The sequence below is a fragment of the Urtica dioica genome, chromosome 11 (genome assembly GCF_054948205.1).
Source record: "Urtica dioica subsp. dioica isolate 48M chromosome 11, U.dioica_male_clone48M_v1_H2, whole genome shotgun sequence".
Lineage (NCBI taxonomy): Eukaryota > Viridiplantae > Streptophyta > Magnoliopsida > Rosales > Urticaceae > Urtica > Urtica dioica.
In genome coordinates, this window is record NC_142766.1 from 9991775 (window position 1) to 10008131 (window position 16357).

At 43.8% G+C, this 16357-nt stretch overlaps 1 protein-coding gene across 1 annotated transcript; it reads right to left on the reverse strand.

The window, feature by feature from the left end:
- Positions 1–1547: 1547 nt before the first annotated feature.
- On the reverse strand, positions 1548–2165 carry LOC149381107 (uncharacterized; the record flags this gene model as incomplete). The annotated part of the gene is made up of 1 exon (XM_089601290.1): positions 1548–2165. A coding segment is annotated over one exon (618 nt), but the record flags the coding sequence as incomplete, so codon positions are not given.
- Positions 2166–16357: the final 14192 nt, after the last annotated feature.

The following is a 16357-nucleotide window of genomic DNA, read 5'->3' on the forward strand; positions in this document are numbered from 1 at the left end:
TCACACATCTCCGTGATAAGCCCGCCAAAATCGAGACCGCCGGTTGTTGAACACTTTGCCGCATCGAACATCTTTGCTCGAATTATTTTCCCGACGTTGACACTTCGCCCGGTGATGATGCAATACAAGAGCACCGCTTTGGAGATTGGGAGGCCGTGGGTGTGCGTGCTTGGCATGATGTTTGAGCTTACGAAATGAGCCCAAGTCTTTGCGTACTTGCTCATGTGTGTCGTCTTGAGCTCGAGCGGTTCTCCCGCTTGATTGCGCTTCCACAACGCTCCGGGGCCGCACAATGTAGCCAAGATATCGTCGAATGGAGGGTTGAGGGCTAAGTTGTGGTAGTCGTCATCAGGTATGCTAGGGAGGCCGAGATGCTCGTTGATTGCCCTCGACGTTGTGCTCACTAGACTCCCACGAACCGTTACCGAAGGGCTTGTTTCTTCGGTGGCCCCAAGGTTCGCGTAGAATTCAAGAACAAGATCCATGATAGCGCGGGTCTCGATGGTCGCTAATTTTGCCAAACCGCGCTCCTCGATTTGAGCTTTTAGGTTTCCGTTGTCGGGGCTTGGCACGAATTTCCTCTCCGGGATGAAGTTCTTGTCTACAATTTTTGCCCATTTTGCTTCGGCTCCGACGATGAGCCTCGACAACGGAGTTCCACGGGCTGACGCCGCTCTCGCTCGCTTTGGTGACATTCCTGAAAATACAACTCGGCACGACATTAGATTCACAACGGACCACGGCGTCCGGGAAAGAGTCACGATATGGAAACATTACAAATCGACCAAACACCCAAAATTTTCAAACAAAAACTCATGCACGACTCCACAAACTTACATGAAGACAATTACTATCACGAACGAGACCTAAACACAAAAAAAAATGTTAACAAACTCTCTCTCGGACATTTTTACGAACACCTAGAGTGCATGAAATTTTACTATGAAAACTACACTAAACTAGAATTTTGATTACCCAAACACCTCTACAAACATCCTAAACACATTACTCTACCAAAATCCAAGCTCAAATCGTGCATTAAACTCATAAAAAATTGAAATCAAACTCACCTCAAAAGTTGAAATTCGGGTGAAAATATGCCAAAATGAGTCGAAATCAACGATGAAATCCGAAGTAAATGCACAAATGATGATGTTGGATGCGAGATTTTGAAGAAATTTTGTGTTAAGAATGAAAAATCTTCAGCAAATATATGTAGGGTTTCGAAGGGGGGGAGAGAGTTTGAGAAAAATTTGAAAACCGTGTGTTTTGAACCAACTTCGGTCTATTATAACGCTCTGGCGCACCGCGCCACTTATCTGGCGCGCCGCGCGAGTGTCCAGAAATATGAAGGCGCGCCGCGCCTACCAGCGCGCCTCAACGCGCTGGGCATCGGGAACTTTTTTTCCACTAGCGCGCGGCACGCCCTGTCTTGAATTTTTTTTTTTTAATAATAAAAGAAAATAAAGACAACGAAAGAATCGTGGGTTGCCTCCCACAAGCGCTTAATTTAACGTCTAGAGCTCGACGGGGTACCGATTTGTCGTTCATTGTTCTGGGGCGAGGAGAGTGACTACCCGCTCACTCTCGAATACTCCGCCGAAGTATGGCTTCACTCGCTGTCCATTCACTTTGAAGGTCGATCCATTGGCTGCCTTGAGTTCCACCGAGCCGTATGGGAATACTTGAACGACTTCGAACGGGCCGGACCACCGAGACTTCAATTTCCCGGGAAAAAGTTTCAACCGAGAATTGAAGAGAAGAACTCGTTGGCCCACTACGAACTCTTTTCGCACGAGATGCTTGTCGTGCCATGCTTTAGTCTTCTCTTTGTAGATTTTAGCATTCTCGTACGCGTCGGTCCTTAGCTCGTCAAGCGCGTTGAGATGAAGAAGTCTTTGTTTCCCCGCCGCTTGGTAGTCAAAATTGAGCTTTTTCATTGCCCACAAAGCCTTGTGCTCAAGTTCCACGGGTAAGTGACACGCTTTCCCGTAAACAAGTCGATATGGGGACATACCTAAAGGCGTCTTGAACGCGGTTCGGTAGGCCCAAAGAGCATCGTGGAGCTTGTTGGACCAATCCTTCAAGGAACTTCCAACCGTCTTCTCGAGAATTTGCTTAATTTCTCGATTCGAAACTTCCGCTTGGCCGTTGGCTTGAGGATGTTAAGCCAATGCCTTCCGATGAGTCACGCTATACTTGGCGAGAAGTGCTTCGAATTGATGGTTACAAAAGTGAGATCCACCGTCACTTATAATGGCCCGAGGAGTACCGAAACGAGAGAAAATGTTCTTCTTGAGAAAGTTTAGGACCGCTTTACCGTCACTCATCGGAGTCGCCTTAGCTTCAACCCACTTCGTCACATAATCCACCGCGAGGAGGATATACTTGTTGTTGTAAGACGATGGGAACGGTCCCATGAAATCGATTCCCCACACATCAAACGGTTCGATCTCTTGAACATTTGTCAACGGCATCTCGTTTCGGTTAGATATGTTTCCCGTCCGTTGACATCTATCGCATGACATGATGAACTCTCGGCAATCCTTGAATATCGACGGCCAATAAAAGCCGCTTTGGAGAATCTTAGCCGCGGTGCGTGTCGGGCCGAAGTGCCCTCCACATTCCAACTTGTGGCAATGCCTCATCACCGAGTCCATCTCATCTTCCGGAACACACCGACGAATGATTTGATCCGCACATTGCCGATAGAGAATCGGCTCTTCCCAATAGTACCTTCGAAAATCCGAGAGAAACTTCTTCTTTTGGTACGACTTGAGGTCTTCCGGAATCACCTCGCCGACTAAATAGTTGACATAATCGGCATACCATGGTAATGCGGCTCCTTGAACCGCCATGAGTTTCTCGTCGGGGAATAAGTCGTCAATGGGCTTGGCACGATCGTGGACGTGCTCAAAGGTCTCCAGACGAGAGAGATGATCGGCTACCAAATTCTCCGTTCCTTTCTTGTCCTTGATCTCCACATCAAATTCTTGAAGTAAGAGAACCCACCGAATAAGCCGAGGCTTGGCATATTTCTTCGTCATTAAATATCGTATCGCGGCGTGATCGGTGTAGACTACCACCTTGTTTCCGATGACGTACGGCCGGAACTTGTCGAAGGAAAACACCACGGCTAAAAGCTCCTTCTCGGTGGTGGTGTAGTTGAGTTGAGCTTCGTTGAGGGTTCAGCTTGCGTAGTAGATGGTGTGGAAGATCTTGTCCTTCCTTTGACCGAGAACCGCTCCAACCGCGAAGTCACTCGCGTCACACATCAACTCAAAAGGCAAGTCCCAATCTGGGGCGGTGATGATCGGGGCCGTGCTTAACATCTTCTTTAGAGTGTTGAAGGCTTCTAAACACTCCAAAGTGAAGACAAACTTCGCGTCCTTCTCGAGCAAGCCACAAAGAGGCTTAGTGATCTTTGAAAAATCTTTGATGAAGCGCCTATAGAAACCCGCATGGCCGAGAAAGCTTCGAACTCCCTTCACCGATATTGGAGGAGGTAACTTAGAAATCGTCTCTATCTTGGCTCGGTCCACCTCCAATCCTTGCGCCGAGATTCGATGACCCAACACAATGCCTTCTTTCACCATAAAGTGACAGTTCTCCCAATTTAGCATAAGATTTGTCTCAACACACCTCGCAAGCACCATGGACAAATGTTCAAGGCATTGGTCAAAGTCGGAACCAAACACCGAGAAATTGTCCATGAATACCTCGATGGTACGCTCCACCATGTCGGAGAAGATAGCCATCATGCATCGTTGGAAAGTCGTCGGTGCATTGCATAGTCCAAATGGCATTCTCCGGAAAGCAAATGTGCCATAGGGACACGTGAAAGTGGTCTTCTCTTGATCTTCGGGGTCGATGACGATTTGATTGTACCCGGAGTAGCCGTCAAGGAAGCAATAGTAGTTGTGGCCGGCGAGGCAGTCGAGCATTTGGTCGATGAAAGGCAACGAGAAGTGGTCCTTCCGGGTCGCATTGTTGAGCTTGCGATAATCCATGCAAATGCGGTGACCGGTCACCGTCCGAGTCGGAATGAGTTCGTTGTTGGAGTTCTTCACCATCGTTATGCCTCCTTTCTTTGGCACACATTGAACCGGACTCACCCAAGGGCTATCGGAGATGGCGTAGATGACTCCGGCGTCAAGCCACTTTAAAATTTCCTTTCTCACCACTTCTTTCATCGCCGGGTTAAGTCGTCGTTGATGCTCGACCGAGGGGCGGTGACCGTCTTCCATGTGGATTCGGTGCGTGCAATAGGATGAGCTAATGCCCTTGATGTCGGACAAAGTCCATCCTATAGCGGTCTTGTGGCTTCGCAACACCTCCAAAAGTTTATTTTCCTCCGTCTTGCTCAAGTGCGCGGAAATGATCACCAGGAGTGTAGACTCATCTCCTAAGTAGGAGTATCGGAGATGTGATGGTAACTCCTTGAGCTCAAGCTCGGGTGCCTTCTCGATTGACGGAATGACTCGTGGTGGTCTCTCCCTCAAACTCTCAAAGTACTTCTTCCGGTTAGGCTCAAAGCTATCCATGTACTTTGCCTCATCTAAAACTTCACATTTCAACAAGTCATTAGAAAAATCCATTGAGTTTAGAAGGCATACCTCTAGTGAATCGGTGGATTGGTGAGCGTAGTCGTTGATGATGGAGTTACACATGTCGATGCGGAACACGTCGTCACTAGCTCGCGGGTATTTCACCGAGTTGAAGACGTTGAAATGAGCTTCTTCGCCATTGACCCGCAACTTCAATTCTCCTTTTTGCACATCGATGAGTGCACCGGCGGTCGCTAAGAAAGGTCTCCCCAAAATGATCGGAATGTTTCGATCCTCCTCCATGTCGAGCACAACAAAATCCGCCGGGAGGATGAATTTATCCACCTTGACGAGTACGTCCTCGATCACTCCCCGCGGATACTTGATCGACCGGTCCGCCATTTGAAGCGTGATGCGGGTCGGTGCGATCTCCCCGATTCCAAGCTTGACGAAGACCGAGTGCGGCATCAAGTTGATGCTAGCTCCCAAGTCACAAAGCGCTCTCCCAAGATTCGAGCCTCCAATATCACAAGGGACGGTGAAACTCCCCGGATCTTTCAACTTCTTGGGTAGCCTCCGTTGGATAATCGCACTACACTCCTCGGTGAGAGCGATAGTGTCGCACTCTTCGCTTATCCGTCTCTTGTGGGTAATGATTTCCTTTAAGAACTTCGCATACTTTGGTATTTGCTCTATCGCTTCGGCAAATGGTATGTTGATTTCGAGTTTCTTGAAGATATCAAGAAACTTACCAAATTGCTTGTCGAGCTCGTTCTTCTTGAGGCGTTGAGGAAAAGGGACTTGAACGGGCACCTTGGTACTTGGTGGAGCGATCGGAAGACTTGTCGGTGAAACTCGATCCGTCGGTGATGACTCGTCCACGTGCGCCTTTCCTCTCTTCTTCTCTTGACTCTCGGTCGAGTCGTTGGTCACATTACCGCTTCTCAATGTAATGGCGTTACATTGTGGTCGAGGGTTGACGTCGGTGTTGCTTGGGAGGGAACCTTGCGGTCTCTCGCTCATGGCTTTAGCGAAGTGACCCATTTGAACTTCAAGAGTTCTTATTTGGGCCGAGTTGCTTTTGAGGGCCGCTTCTTGGCGTTCGAGTGCGGCCGTGGTATTCGTCATGAACTTGGTGTTTTCAATTGCCATTTGGGCAATTAATTTTTCAAGATTCGGTCTCTTGTCTTGAGGAGGGGGATTATTCCGGTATTGAGAGCTCCCATGGTGTTGTTGAGGCGGTGGGTGTTGATGTTGTTGATGATGTGGTGGAAGGTATGGTTGTTGGTGTTGAGGTGGAGCCGGTTGCATTGCCACTTGGTCTTGAGGATTTCTCCATGAGAAGTTTGGATGATTGTTCCTCGCTCCCGTGTAATAATTCCCCGAATTTTGGTAAGTGGGACGATTGTTGTGGTTTCCCACAAACTTAGATTCCTCTATCTCGCCACATTCGTCCGTCGGGTGAGGACCCGCACACAAACCACACTTGTGGTGAGATGTCCCAACCGCCTTCGCCGCTTCTTTACCGTGGACGGTCTTCGCGAGTTTGGCTACCTCAATTGTCAACGATTTGAGGAGCTCCATCTCCGGAGTTATCGGCTCTCTCGCGGCAATTCTCCTCTCGACCGGGCATTGATCGTTCACTTGGGCCATCTTCTCGAGTAGTGCAAATGCGTCGGTGGTGGTGTTGTCGAGAAGTGAGCCTCCCGATGCGGTGTTGACTCGGTCTTGAGTCGAGGCCATAAGCCCGCTATAGAAGATTTGTAGTTGCACCCACTCCGCTATACCGTGGCCCGGACACTTCCGAATCATGTCCTTGAAGCGAGCCCACGCTTCGTAAAGGGACTCTCCGTCGAATTGTCCAAAGTTATGGATTTCATTTCTCCTCCGGGTCATCTTCTCAAAAGTGAAGAATCGTGAGATGAACTTCGAGCATAAGTCATCCCATGTGGTGATTTAACCCGGAGCAAGAGAGGATAACCACCCATGTGCGCGGTCTCGGATGGAGAACGGGAAAAGTCGGAGACACACAGCTTCCTTGGAAAAATGAGGGAGGTTGAACGTGTTGCAAACCCGCAAAAAATTGTTGATGTGGTCTTGCGGATCTTTGGAGGGGGAACCGGCGAATTGATTGTTTTGCACCATGTGAATGATCGAGGTTTTAATCTCGAAATTCGGGTTCCCTTCCATCTCCGGAATTCGTATCGCCGATTGATGCTCGTCAAAAGTGGGTTGACCATAGTCGAGTATGGTCCTTCGTTCTTCCACTTGTTCTCCGTTTCGACGAGCACGATGTTGTGCTTCATTGTCTCCTTCCATGGCGGCTCGCCTTGCCTCCGCTCGGTTTCGTCGGCAAGTCCGTTCGATCTCGTGATTGATAGGAATGAGCGGAGGGTTACGTTGTCGCATGTACCTTTAAAACATAAGAGGCACACAATAAGCACAATAATAACAAGCAAACTCAAAAATTAAACTAGATAATTCAATCGAAAATAGAACCGAAGTCCCCGGCAACAGCGCCAAAAACTTGATGGGAATTTTCTTAACTAAAGAAAAATTCTACACGACGCAAGCGAACGTGTCGTCAAGTAATAGAGTGCAAAAGCACGGATATCGATCCCACAAGGACTCTAGACTATTTTCGAAGCAAACTCACTAGTTTTCTTTTTCGAGTTATGGAAATGAAAAATGGGGGTTTTTGATTGTTTTGAGAACAAGAGGAAATGTAAACAAAAGTGAAAACAATATTTAAACGCAAGTTAAAAGGAAAGGGTACGATTTTGTTATTTCATCGAGTCGGTCGGTCAAGATACGATTCTAAGCTCGGGTTTAGAGTGGTAAAACTTAGTCTCAATCCCTCCTATAACATTCACTAATCTCTCTCGAGTCTTTAGGAATCTAGCTATGTGTCGAACTTACACCTCTCGGTTTGGGTTCTATTAAAACACAAAACCGCATTTAGCCCGGGATTTCAATCAACTACAACTACCCCCTAGTCTTTCTATAGCTCTAGGAAGGGTAAAGATGGGATGGGTAGAGCTCACTCGTTTATTACCTCTCGGTGTCTAAACTTGTCTAAGATTCACTAACTAGGTAGCTACTCTAGTTAGCGCTAACACACACCCATACCCATAGAATTTCACTCTCAACCCAACCATAAAGCACCAATCTAATGCAAATGTTTGACCAACCAACTCAACTACTCAACTGCATCGCACCCCAAATCTATTTAGCTACTCATGATTAAGAATAAACAAAGTAAAATTGAAATAAGTAAAAGAAATAAAACAATAAAGAAACAAGACATTGAATGCTAATCTCAACAACCAAATAAAGCTTTCATTAACTTCAAACACTACTTCAATATTGCACTTAGATAAAACAATAAAGTAATCACAATATTCAATGCTCAATAGATAAAAGTAGTCAACAAAAACTCAAATAGAATGCTTGAAAGCTTAAAATATGTCTAACAAAGCAATAAGTGAATTAAATAAATAAAGAACAATAAATAAAAGAGATAGAGTTAAGGATGAACAAATGGAGGTGATGAGGATGATGGAGGTTGTCACTTCTCCTCCTTCTTCTTCACTGCCAAGCTCAAAAACAAAATGAGTGTCAAACCCTAGCTTTCTCTCTCTCACTTTCTCTCTCAAGTTTTCAAAACAAAAGTAAAAATGTTCTATGTCAAGCATTTCTTCCCTCCTCTTTGAATAAGTGTATATGAGGGTTTAGGAGAGGTTTTCGGAGCAAATATGGACCCTTGGATGAGATCCAAGGGCCAAAAATGATTTAAAAGACGAGTTCCAAAAATTCTGAAAAAGCAACTGGCGCGGCGCTCCAAATAACAGGCGCGCCGCGCCACTCGTGAATTTTTTAAGGCGCGCCGCGCCTTTTTTGCGCGTAGGCCGCTCGAGCTCTCGGGTGTAAATTTAGTCACCAGGGCGCGGCGCGCCATTCAATAGGCGCGGCGCGCCAACCTTGAAATGCTGACTTCTTGTTGACCGTCGTTGACTTTTGTTGACTTTACTTCAAAAGGCCATAACTTCCTCGATTTAGCTCCGATTCAACCCGTTTTCGCACCACAGCCTTCTGTCACTCTCTTTATCCTGAAAACATAATAAAACTACAAAATAACATCAAAAACACTTAGAACAAGTTCCAATTCTTATCTAAGAGTCATAGATAAGTGTGAATGAATCTCACTTATCACTCTCACTCTCGGTTATCTCGTTCTCTCTATTTCAATCTCTTTTTTCTTACTCGTTCAAGAGAGAAAAAAAAACCCTAAAATTTGAAAAGAGATAACAAGTCGGAGAAGACGGCTCGAGCAAAAGTGCCACGATAATCGTCAGGATTTTGGGTGTCTGATCGACCGCCGAGTTAATACTGCTTTGAAGCCCGTTGTCTGTCCCATTAATCTTGACGGGCTTGGCTTCGTTCTTTCTGTCTCTCTCGACTGTGGACTGTTGATTCCCTTCGAAATTAACGGGAATAGTTGAAGCTCGCAAGAAAGAGCACAAACGGCAGCGAGAACGTACGAATCGAACCCCGCCACCGCCCTTTGTTTCTTCGTTCTTCTGTTTTGCAAGTCTTCGACCTTGCCAGACCTTTATGCGAATCCTCTGTAGTTTCGTCACATTGGTGGTTAGTTTCCTCGTTTCTGGGTCTCTTCTTCTCGTTCGACTCGACTTCATGGCTCACACAAATGGTCAGCACCACAAACAATTGTGGCGACGCCAGCTCGGCGAACGCACACGATTCGAAGAACAACGAAACGGGCCACCATGCGAAGCTCAGCGTCGGCCAGATTTTTTGAGGCAGATCCCAACCTTGGGAAGTATCTATTTTTCATGTTATGTTCGATTATGGGCTCAAATGGGAAAGTCCTCTAGAGAATCGCTTCCACCATGGAAACGAAAATCTTCATAAGGCAAGCTTTAGAGGGACTCCTGCGGGGAAGGTAGTCCAAGACCTTAAGGAGAAGTATGTATAGATTCCAAGACAAAATGGGCGGCTGAAGCAAAGTGGCAACAATGATTTCTGGGAGATTCGATTTAGGCCTCCGGCGAAGGTCACGACAGCAGAGGATGGCGCCAGCGAGGAAGCTTAGGAGCGTAGTTGGCAAGCGGCGGGGAAGAATATGAACATCGTGGTTTTGAATTTTCTGATGGTGGTGATTGTAAGTAAATAATAAGTTTATGGATTTCTTCGGTTTGAATTTATTTTGAAATAATTGGAGGTATAATAATTTATTGCGATCGCCATTTATATAAGGAGTGAATAATTGCTCTTTTTTTTTATCAGTTCAGTAGTAAATTAGTAGTCAAGGAGGGTTTTTTGTTCTTTTTTTTTATGAGAAATGTATTGTTTTTGAATCATCAATGATTTGTGATTGTGAGTGAGCTTTTTGTAATTTATGTTTATGAATGTCAAGCATAGATTATATCAAGTGATTTTTTTTGCAAGCCTACATGTTTACAAATCGTGTCATTTGTTGACGTATATGTCAATAAATCATATCATTTGTTTACATCTATGTCAACAAATCATGTCATTTGTTGATATATATGTTAGCAAATCATGTCATTTGTTGATATCTTTGTCAACAAATTATGTCATTTGATACTTATGTCAGCAAATCAACAAACTTTTCAGTATTGTCGTTTGTTGACATATATATGCCAATAAATAATGTCATTTGTTAACATCTATGTCAACAAATCAACAAACTTTGCAATGTTGTTATTTGTTGACATATATATATCAACAAATCGTCAAACAAACACATATTTCTAAAAATATATTGACATCAGTGACCAAGGTACGATGATGGAAATATATGGTGGAATCCTAAACCGCTCCCGAAGATCTCGATCCGCCGTAGAGTCGTCACACTAATCACATCAAGACCAGAGAACGGTCTTTTAGAACCGTGTCCTACAACGTAGGCCTTCAACCGCTTTGCATTCTCTTCGGTCGCTAGGATATCCTCACTCGAAATCAAGTCTTTGATCAAATCATTGTCACATATCACCACGTCAAGACCACCACAAGGAACAGCCGCACCTAGACCATCCACAGAGCCCACTCCGAGGGAAAAGACGTTTACCTCTTCAATAACGCTCGAACCCTTCGGTGCCGAACTGAAGGATGAATTTCCACGGTCCATTGGCATCACCGAGTGCCTCGACACTCTATACTTTTGTCGCCGAAGAAGACAGATGCCCGCCAAAACCTCGGAAGACGCGGTACCACGAACGGGACAACTAAGAGATACCAGGACCTCCGCCTATTCAAAATCAGAGTCAAAACACGCCGCTTCATTGGGCTCGCCCTTGTCAACCTCAGCTACAGACGTCGCACTCTTAGATGCTGCCAAAGCTCTTGCACCACGGTTTCAAAAAACCACACTTACAAGTGTCGAAGAACCACAACCGAGGACCGTCGAGTCGACGACTCCGGCCGGTGACCTCGTCGAATCCCTTGGCTCATTTGACAAAGTCTCGCAAACCTACGAACCAATTTGCGGAGCACCAATCACCTGAAAATCGCGAGGAACAGAACCACCCATGCACGCCGAGCCTCCACCTGCAAGCTGCTCTGCATCAGAAGCCTTAACCACTTTATCTTCCTCGCTCTGACCTACGACATCCCCACCATCTCTGCCATCGCCCGAGTTGACGGCTCTTGGCCCTTGCAAGGCAACCCCATTGACGAGATCTGGAGGTTGCGAATCACCGCAATAGGGAGGCCCCGAGGTTTAAGCCTTAGACCGAAGCGACTCCCGCGGTCCTAAGCCTAGATCCGGAACTCCCACCTTGCACCAGGCCCTATCGTCAGGAATACCCGGGACCAACAAGCGTTCACCGCAACTTGAAGACAATGCCACACCCTCGACTGAAGGAATGATCGGCAACGCATATCAAGACTCTCAAATAAATAATCTTTAAAGTCGCTGTCTTTACTTAGAGAAAGAGATAGTTTCTCAACATTCTCTTCAAAGTCAAGAGGATTGGAAATTTCGTCAATGGTGAAGTAACTCTCGGGAGAAAAAAGTAAAGGCTCGGGGAAATCACGTGAATTTTGAGAGCCAACATTTGTCAGGGATAGTGGGCCCATTGCCCTCTTATTGGTTGGAGGACATCAATGGGGGAAATGGGTTTTCATTATGTTTCCTTATTTTTTAAAGAACAAACCAAGGAAGATAAGAAAGAGAATGCAGTAAAATAAAGGAAAGAAAAGAGAAGTGGGAAAAGGATACCAGTAAAAGCCGTACGCATGCACCTACAAAAAAAAAGAGAAACAAATTTCATTTTCAAAAAATATATGTAATTGCAACACTATCTGTCACACTATCTGTTACAACACTTTCTGCAACAATTGCGCAGAATCAGTAATTGCAATAACATTGCATTGCCAACTCTCTAATAAGAGGCAAGTTTTATCTTCTTTCGTTATTGAAATGACTAAACGTGTACCGAGAAGGTTGTTCAATTATATCTTAAATTCTGTTTAGACAAAAGAAAAATGTCGCACACAATGTAGAATCAATGTGTTCGACAACTTGTTTTGACTCAGGCGATGAATAATAAATAACAGTGCGTAAAAGAAATGACATAAGGAATGGTAACCCAGTTTGGTGCAATGTTACCTACTTTTGGGGGCTCTCAGCCCAGTGGAAAGGAATTCACTAAAACAATAAGTAGTCAGTAGTACAACCAATGACATACATGAACAACACTGGACTCAAAGTCATGTTACTATTACTACATGTGAATACCTAAACAGGGCTCCTCCTGAATTTGAAACCCCTCTCAATTCCACTCTTCAAACACACTCTCAATATTCGGTCGCCTTCAATATCAATGGACGTGAGAACTTTAATCACAAACCCAAACTCTCTCAAACACTCAGATCTCTGGAAAAGTGTTTAGAGATTTACAGCACATAAATCAAACGATTAGCTTCTCAGTCCGCCAATCTAAGAACTCTAAAAGTTTGATGTGTGCGTCAAGAACTACTATGGGAGATGTGCATGGCCTTTATAGTAGTCAAACAAGGCAGGAGAACAATCTAGGATCTCCTTACCCATACACGTGTGAAGATCCATAGAGTAAAGACTCCTGGAAAACATTATGGTAAAACAAGTACCTTTCCATAAATAAAGTCTGCACTCAGAGGATAAGATGTCTCAACATAACCTAGAGTATGTTAACCGACATCTTTCCAAAAACAACTTGCATAAAAAATAAGTAAACATAAACGTAACAACAATATCGGTTTGAACAACTAATTGAACAACTATCTGCTGGTGCAAGAACAATTATGTAAGCAATCAAACAAGCAAAAAAGTAGAAGGCAATAAGGACACACAGAGTTGGTAATCATGTTCAGTGATAAAACACCTACTGAGAGGATTGATACGTACGGTGGTGAAAAAGCGATCCACTATCTCACTAATCAAAGGTACCACTACTACAAAAATAAATTTTAGAAGCGACTCCCAGTTTTAGAAGCGACAAGTCGCTTCTAATTAGAAGCGACATTTTACCTTTAGAAGCGACTTGTCGCTTCTAACCTAAGTCGCTTCTAAATATTTCTCGCTGATTAGAAGCGACTATTTGTTTCTAATCTCTCAAAATTTTAATTTTCTAATTGTCTCCGCCAAAATTTTCTGATGTTAACAAAAATGATGAAGTTTTGTGGTATCCGAACAATTAGAAGTGACAAGTCACTTCTATTGTCGCTTCTAATCGGCTGAAATTTTGGCTCGTCATTTTCTCTGCCAATTTTTTTTAAGTTTTTCACAAAACGTTGTCGGTTTATCTACCTAGACATTAGAAGCGACTAGTCGCTTCTGATGTCGCTTCTAATCTACGTCAGATTTTATAAATCGCTCGTTGCTTCTTCTTCTTCCTCACTCTAAACTTCTCTTTCTCTCTCTCTCTCATCTTCTTCTCTGTCTATTCTCCGACCACGCCATGACCACACCGTCCACCACGACCACACCACCACCGCAACCCCACCACACGCTAACCACCTCGGCCGATGACTGCGCGCGACCACCCGACCACTCGGACTCCGACATGTCCCCTCCGAACTCCGACCACCGTGAGCTCTCCGACCGCCGACCACCCGTCGTCCGACATGCCACCTCCAACTCGGCAGAAGCTCCGCAACCACCCATTGTTGCCCGACCACTGCCACCCAACCCGGCCTGCTGCCGCCCGGCCCGCCGCCCCCTCCGTTTCCCCAATCGCCGGTGACTCACTCCGCTGGTGACTCGCTTGAGGCTGGCCAGGCAGAACTCCTTGCTCCGTCACCTTCTTCCGGAGCTCCTCCGGTGACTCCCTCCGTCCCGAATTCGTCTCCGAGCTCTGCTGCCAGCTCCGTACGCGTCAAGCTCCGTGTTGCGTCGCCTAACCTCTGCCTCGCCTCGATCGAAGCCCCACAGCCCCGTCGATGAAGGTTAGTCATTATTTATTTTAATTAAATTATTTTATTAGTTAGTTTAGTAATTATTTAGTTAAGTTAATTATTTACGTAAATACATTTTAGTTAGTTATTTAGTTAATTATTTCACATGTTAATAATTTGTTAATTAGTTAGTTGACTAAAAAATTACTTCACATGTTAATAAATTGTTAATTTAATTAACGAGTTAGATTTGTATCTAATTTAATTAACATGTTCATTAATTTGTTAATTTAATTAACTAATGAAATTTGTGTTTAATTGGTTGTCAATTAAGTAGTTAAATAGGGTTTAATCTGAAATTAAAATTGTATATTAGGTAGTTTATAATTAATTAAGTTAATATTATAATTATAATTGTAAAATTAACTTGTTTTAAATTTATTGATTTAGATTGTTATAATATTAATGTAACCGAGCATTTGAGGCTCGGTTTAGGAGTTAGAAGCGACAAAGTCGCTTCTAAAGGTCATTTATAAGCTATTTTTGTAGTAGTATAGATGACTTAGGTTTTCAGACTCAACCTATATCTCAAATGAATGAGAGAGAGAGAGAGAGAGAGAGAGAGAGAATGAGATTCAGTTTTGACTTTTATTGACTGAACTGAATTATCAGAGTTTGTTACAATGTTTTAATACTGTGACTATAAGACCATTCTCAACTGTTGATTGCATAGCTAAATCTAACGACTCTAAGAGCATTTACACTTATAACTTAATACATACTATAAAAAGAACATGCCTAATTCGTCTAGTGGGCTCAATTCATCTTTTGCTTGGTAGCGTTTTCTATGGTTTGAACATAAGGATTCATTGATACTAAAGAGATTGCATTTAGCCACTCATAGTCCTATTAGAGGTGACTAATGTATACCGTCATTTTTTATGATAACAATGACGCTTCAATTGTTAAAATGACATTACAATTGCAAAAATGACGTCACAATGCAAAATGATAACTAGTCAAACGGGCCAAAAATATGTTTGACCAAAATCGAGGATCGGTAAACATGCTTGCAAGCTATTTCATGATGGCACGCAGCATTGCTTCACGCGCCAAGCACCAAGCCCACGCGCCATGCACCAAGTGACAAGCGCCACATGACAAGCACCAAGCGTCAAGCGCCAATATCCTATAAATAGATCACTCACACAAACCAAAAGGTAAGTCATTATCTCGACTCGGAATCCTCTCTCAACTCAGAATTCTCTCAACCCATAATACTCTCAACTCATAAACAAAGACCGATGATCCAACCATTCGACGAGAAAGAAAATAAGAGAAAGACTGAAGATCTGACTACCCAACAAAGAGAGCGAATAGAAGACGAAGAGTCCAGCTAAAACAACAGAGAAGAAAATGAGAAAATATTCACCAATCCAAAAGGCTCTCAAGAGGATAGCAAGTCTTCACAATCCTTTTTGAGAACCGAGGAAACGTGACCCTGACAACACAAGATCGAGACACGTCACAAGCTTGCACCCCGACACATGTCCCACAAATGTTATCCAAGGCATTGCATTAAGAACTAACATAACAACGACGACCATGTCTAGCTAATGCTAATCTAAATTCCCCTCCTCGTGTCCAACCTCCTCTCCATGCCCGAGAGACCCACCCCTTTGAGGGTAAGACATTTTTTTCTACTCAAGATGGCTATATATATGATTGTCAATGGAGGACTATATAATTCAACTTGGACAACAAAGACCGGGGTCTATGCAATTTCTCTAGTGCTTTCTTCCTACTCAGACTTCTTGTACTATTTCGACAAACTCACGGCCGCATCCTCACTAGAGAATCTCCAACGGCCCGATAAAATTCATTGACATCGTTGTTTGCAAAGTTATCCAAAGACCTAAATACTTATTTATTTTACTAATACAAGTTACAAATAGTTCAATTATGTAAAAATGCATTCATCGAAAATTATCAAAATATTATCATCAAAAGTTGTACAATTTTTTTATTTAATTGTTTATTATTTGGGTCCAAACCTTATTTTTTTCCATGCTCTTTATAAGTTGAATTGCTTATTCATCGATTGATCAATCAGGTTCTATTTTAATTGAACTTGTTAGGGTATCGTACGGCTCATGTAGTTTTATATGTTTATACTACTTGCAGTTCTATTTCCATACGCCTTAGAAATAAGGAACTTGTATTTAATTATTTGTTACCGTTGCCTCTATTATTCTCTCCGTGTGGATTTTGTTGATCCGTGTGGTTCCTCAGCAGGATAATAAACAAATGCAGGCTTTTCAAATAATGGTAAGAAGAGGCAACAAAATATATGAGTTCAAATTATGTGAGTCCACTTTTTGGGTATGTTC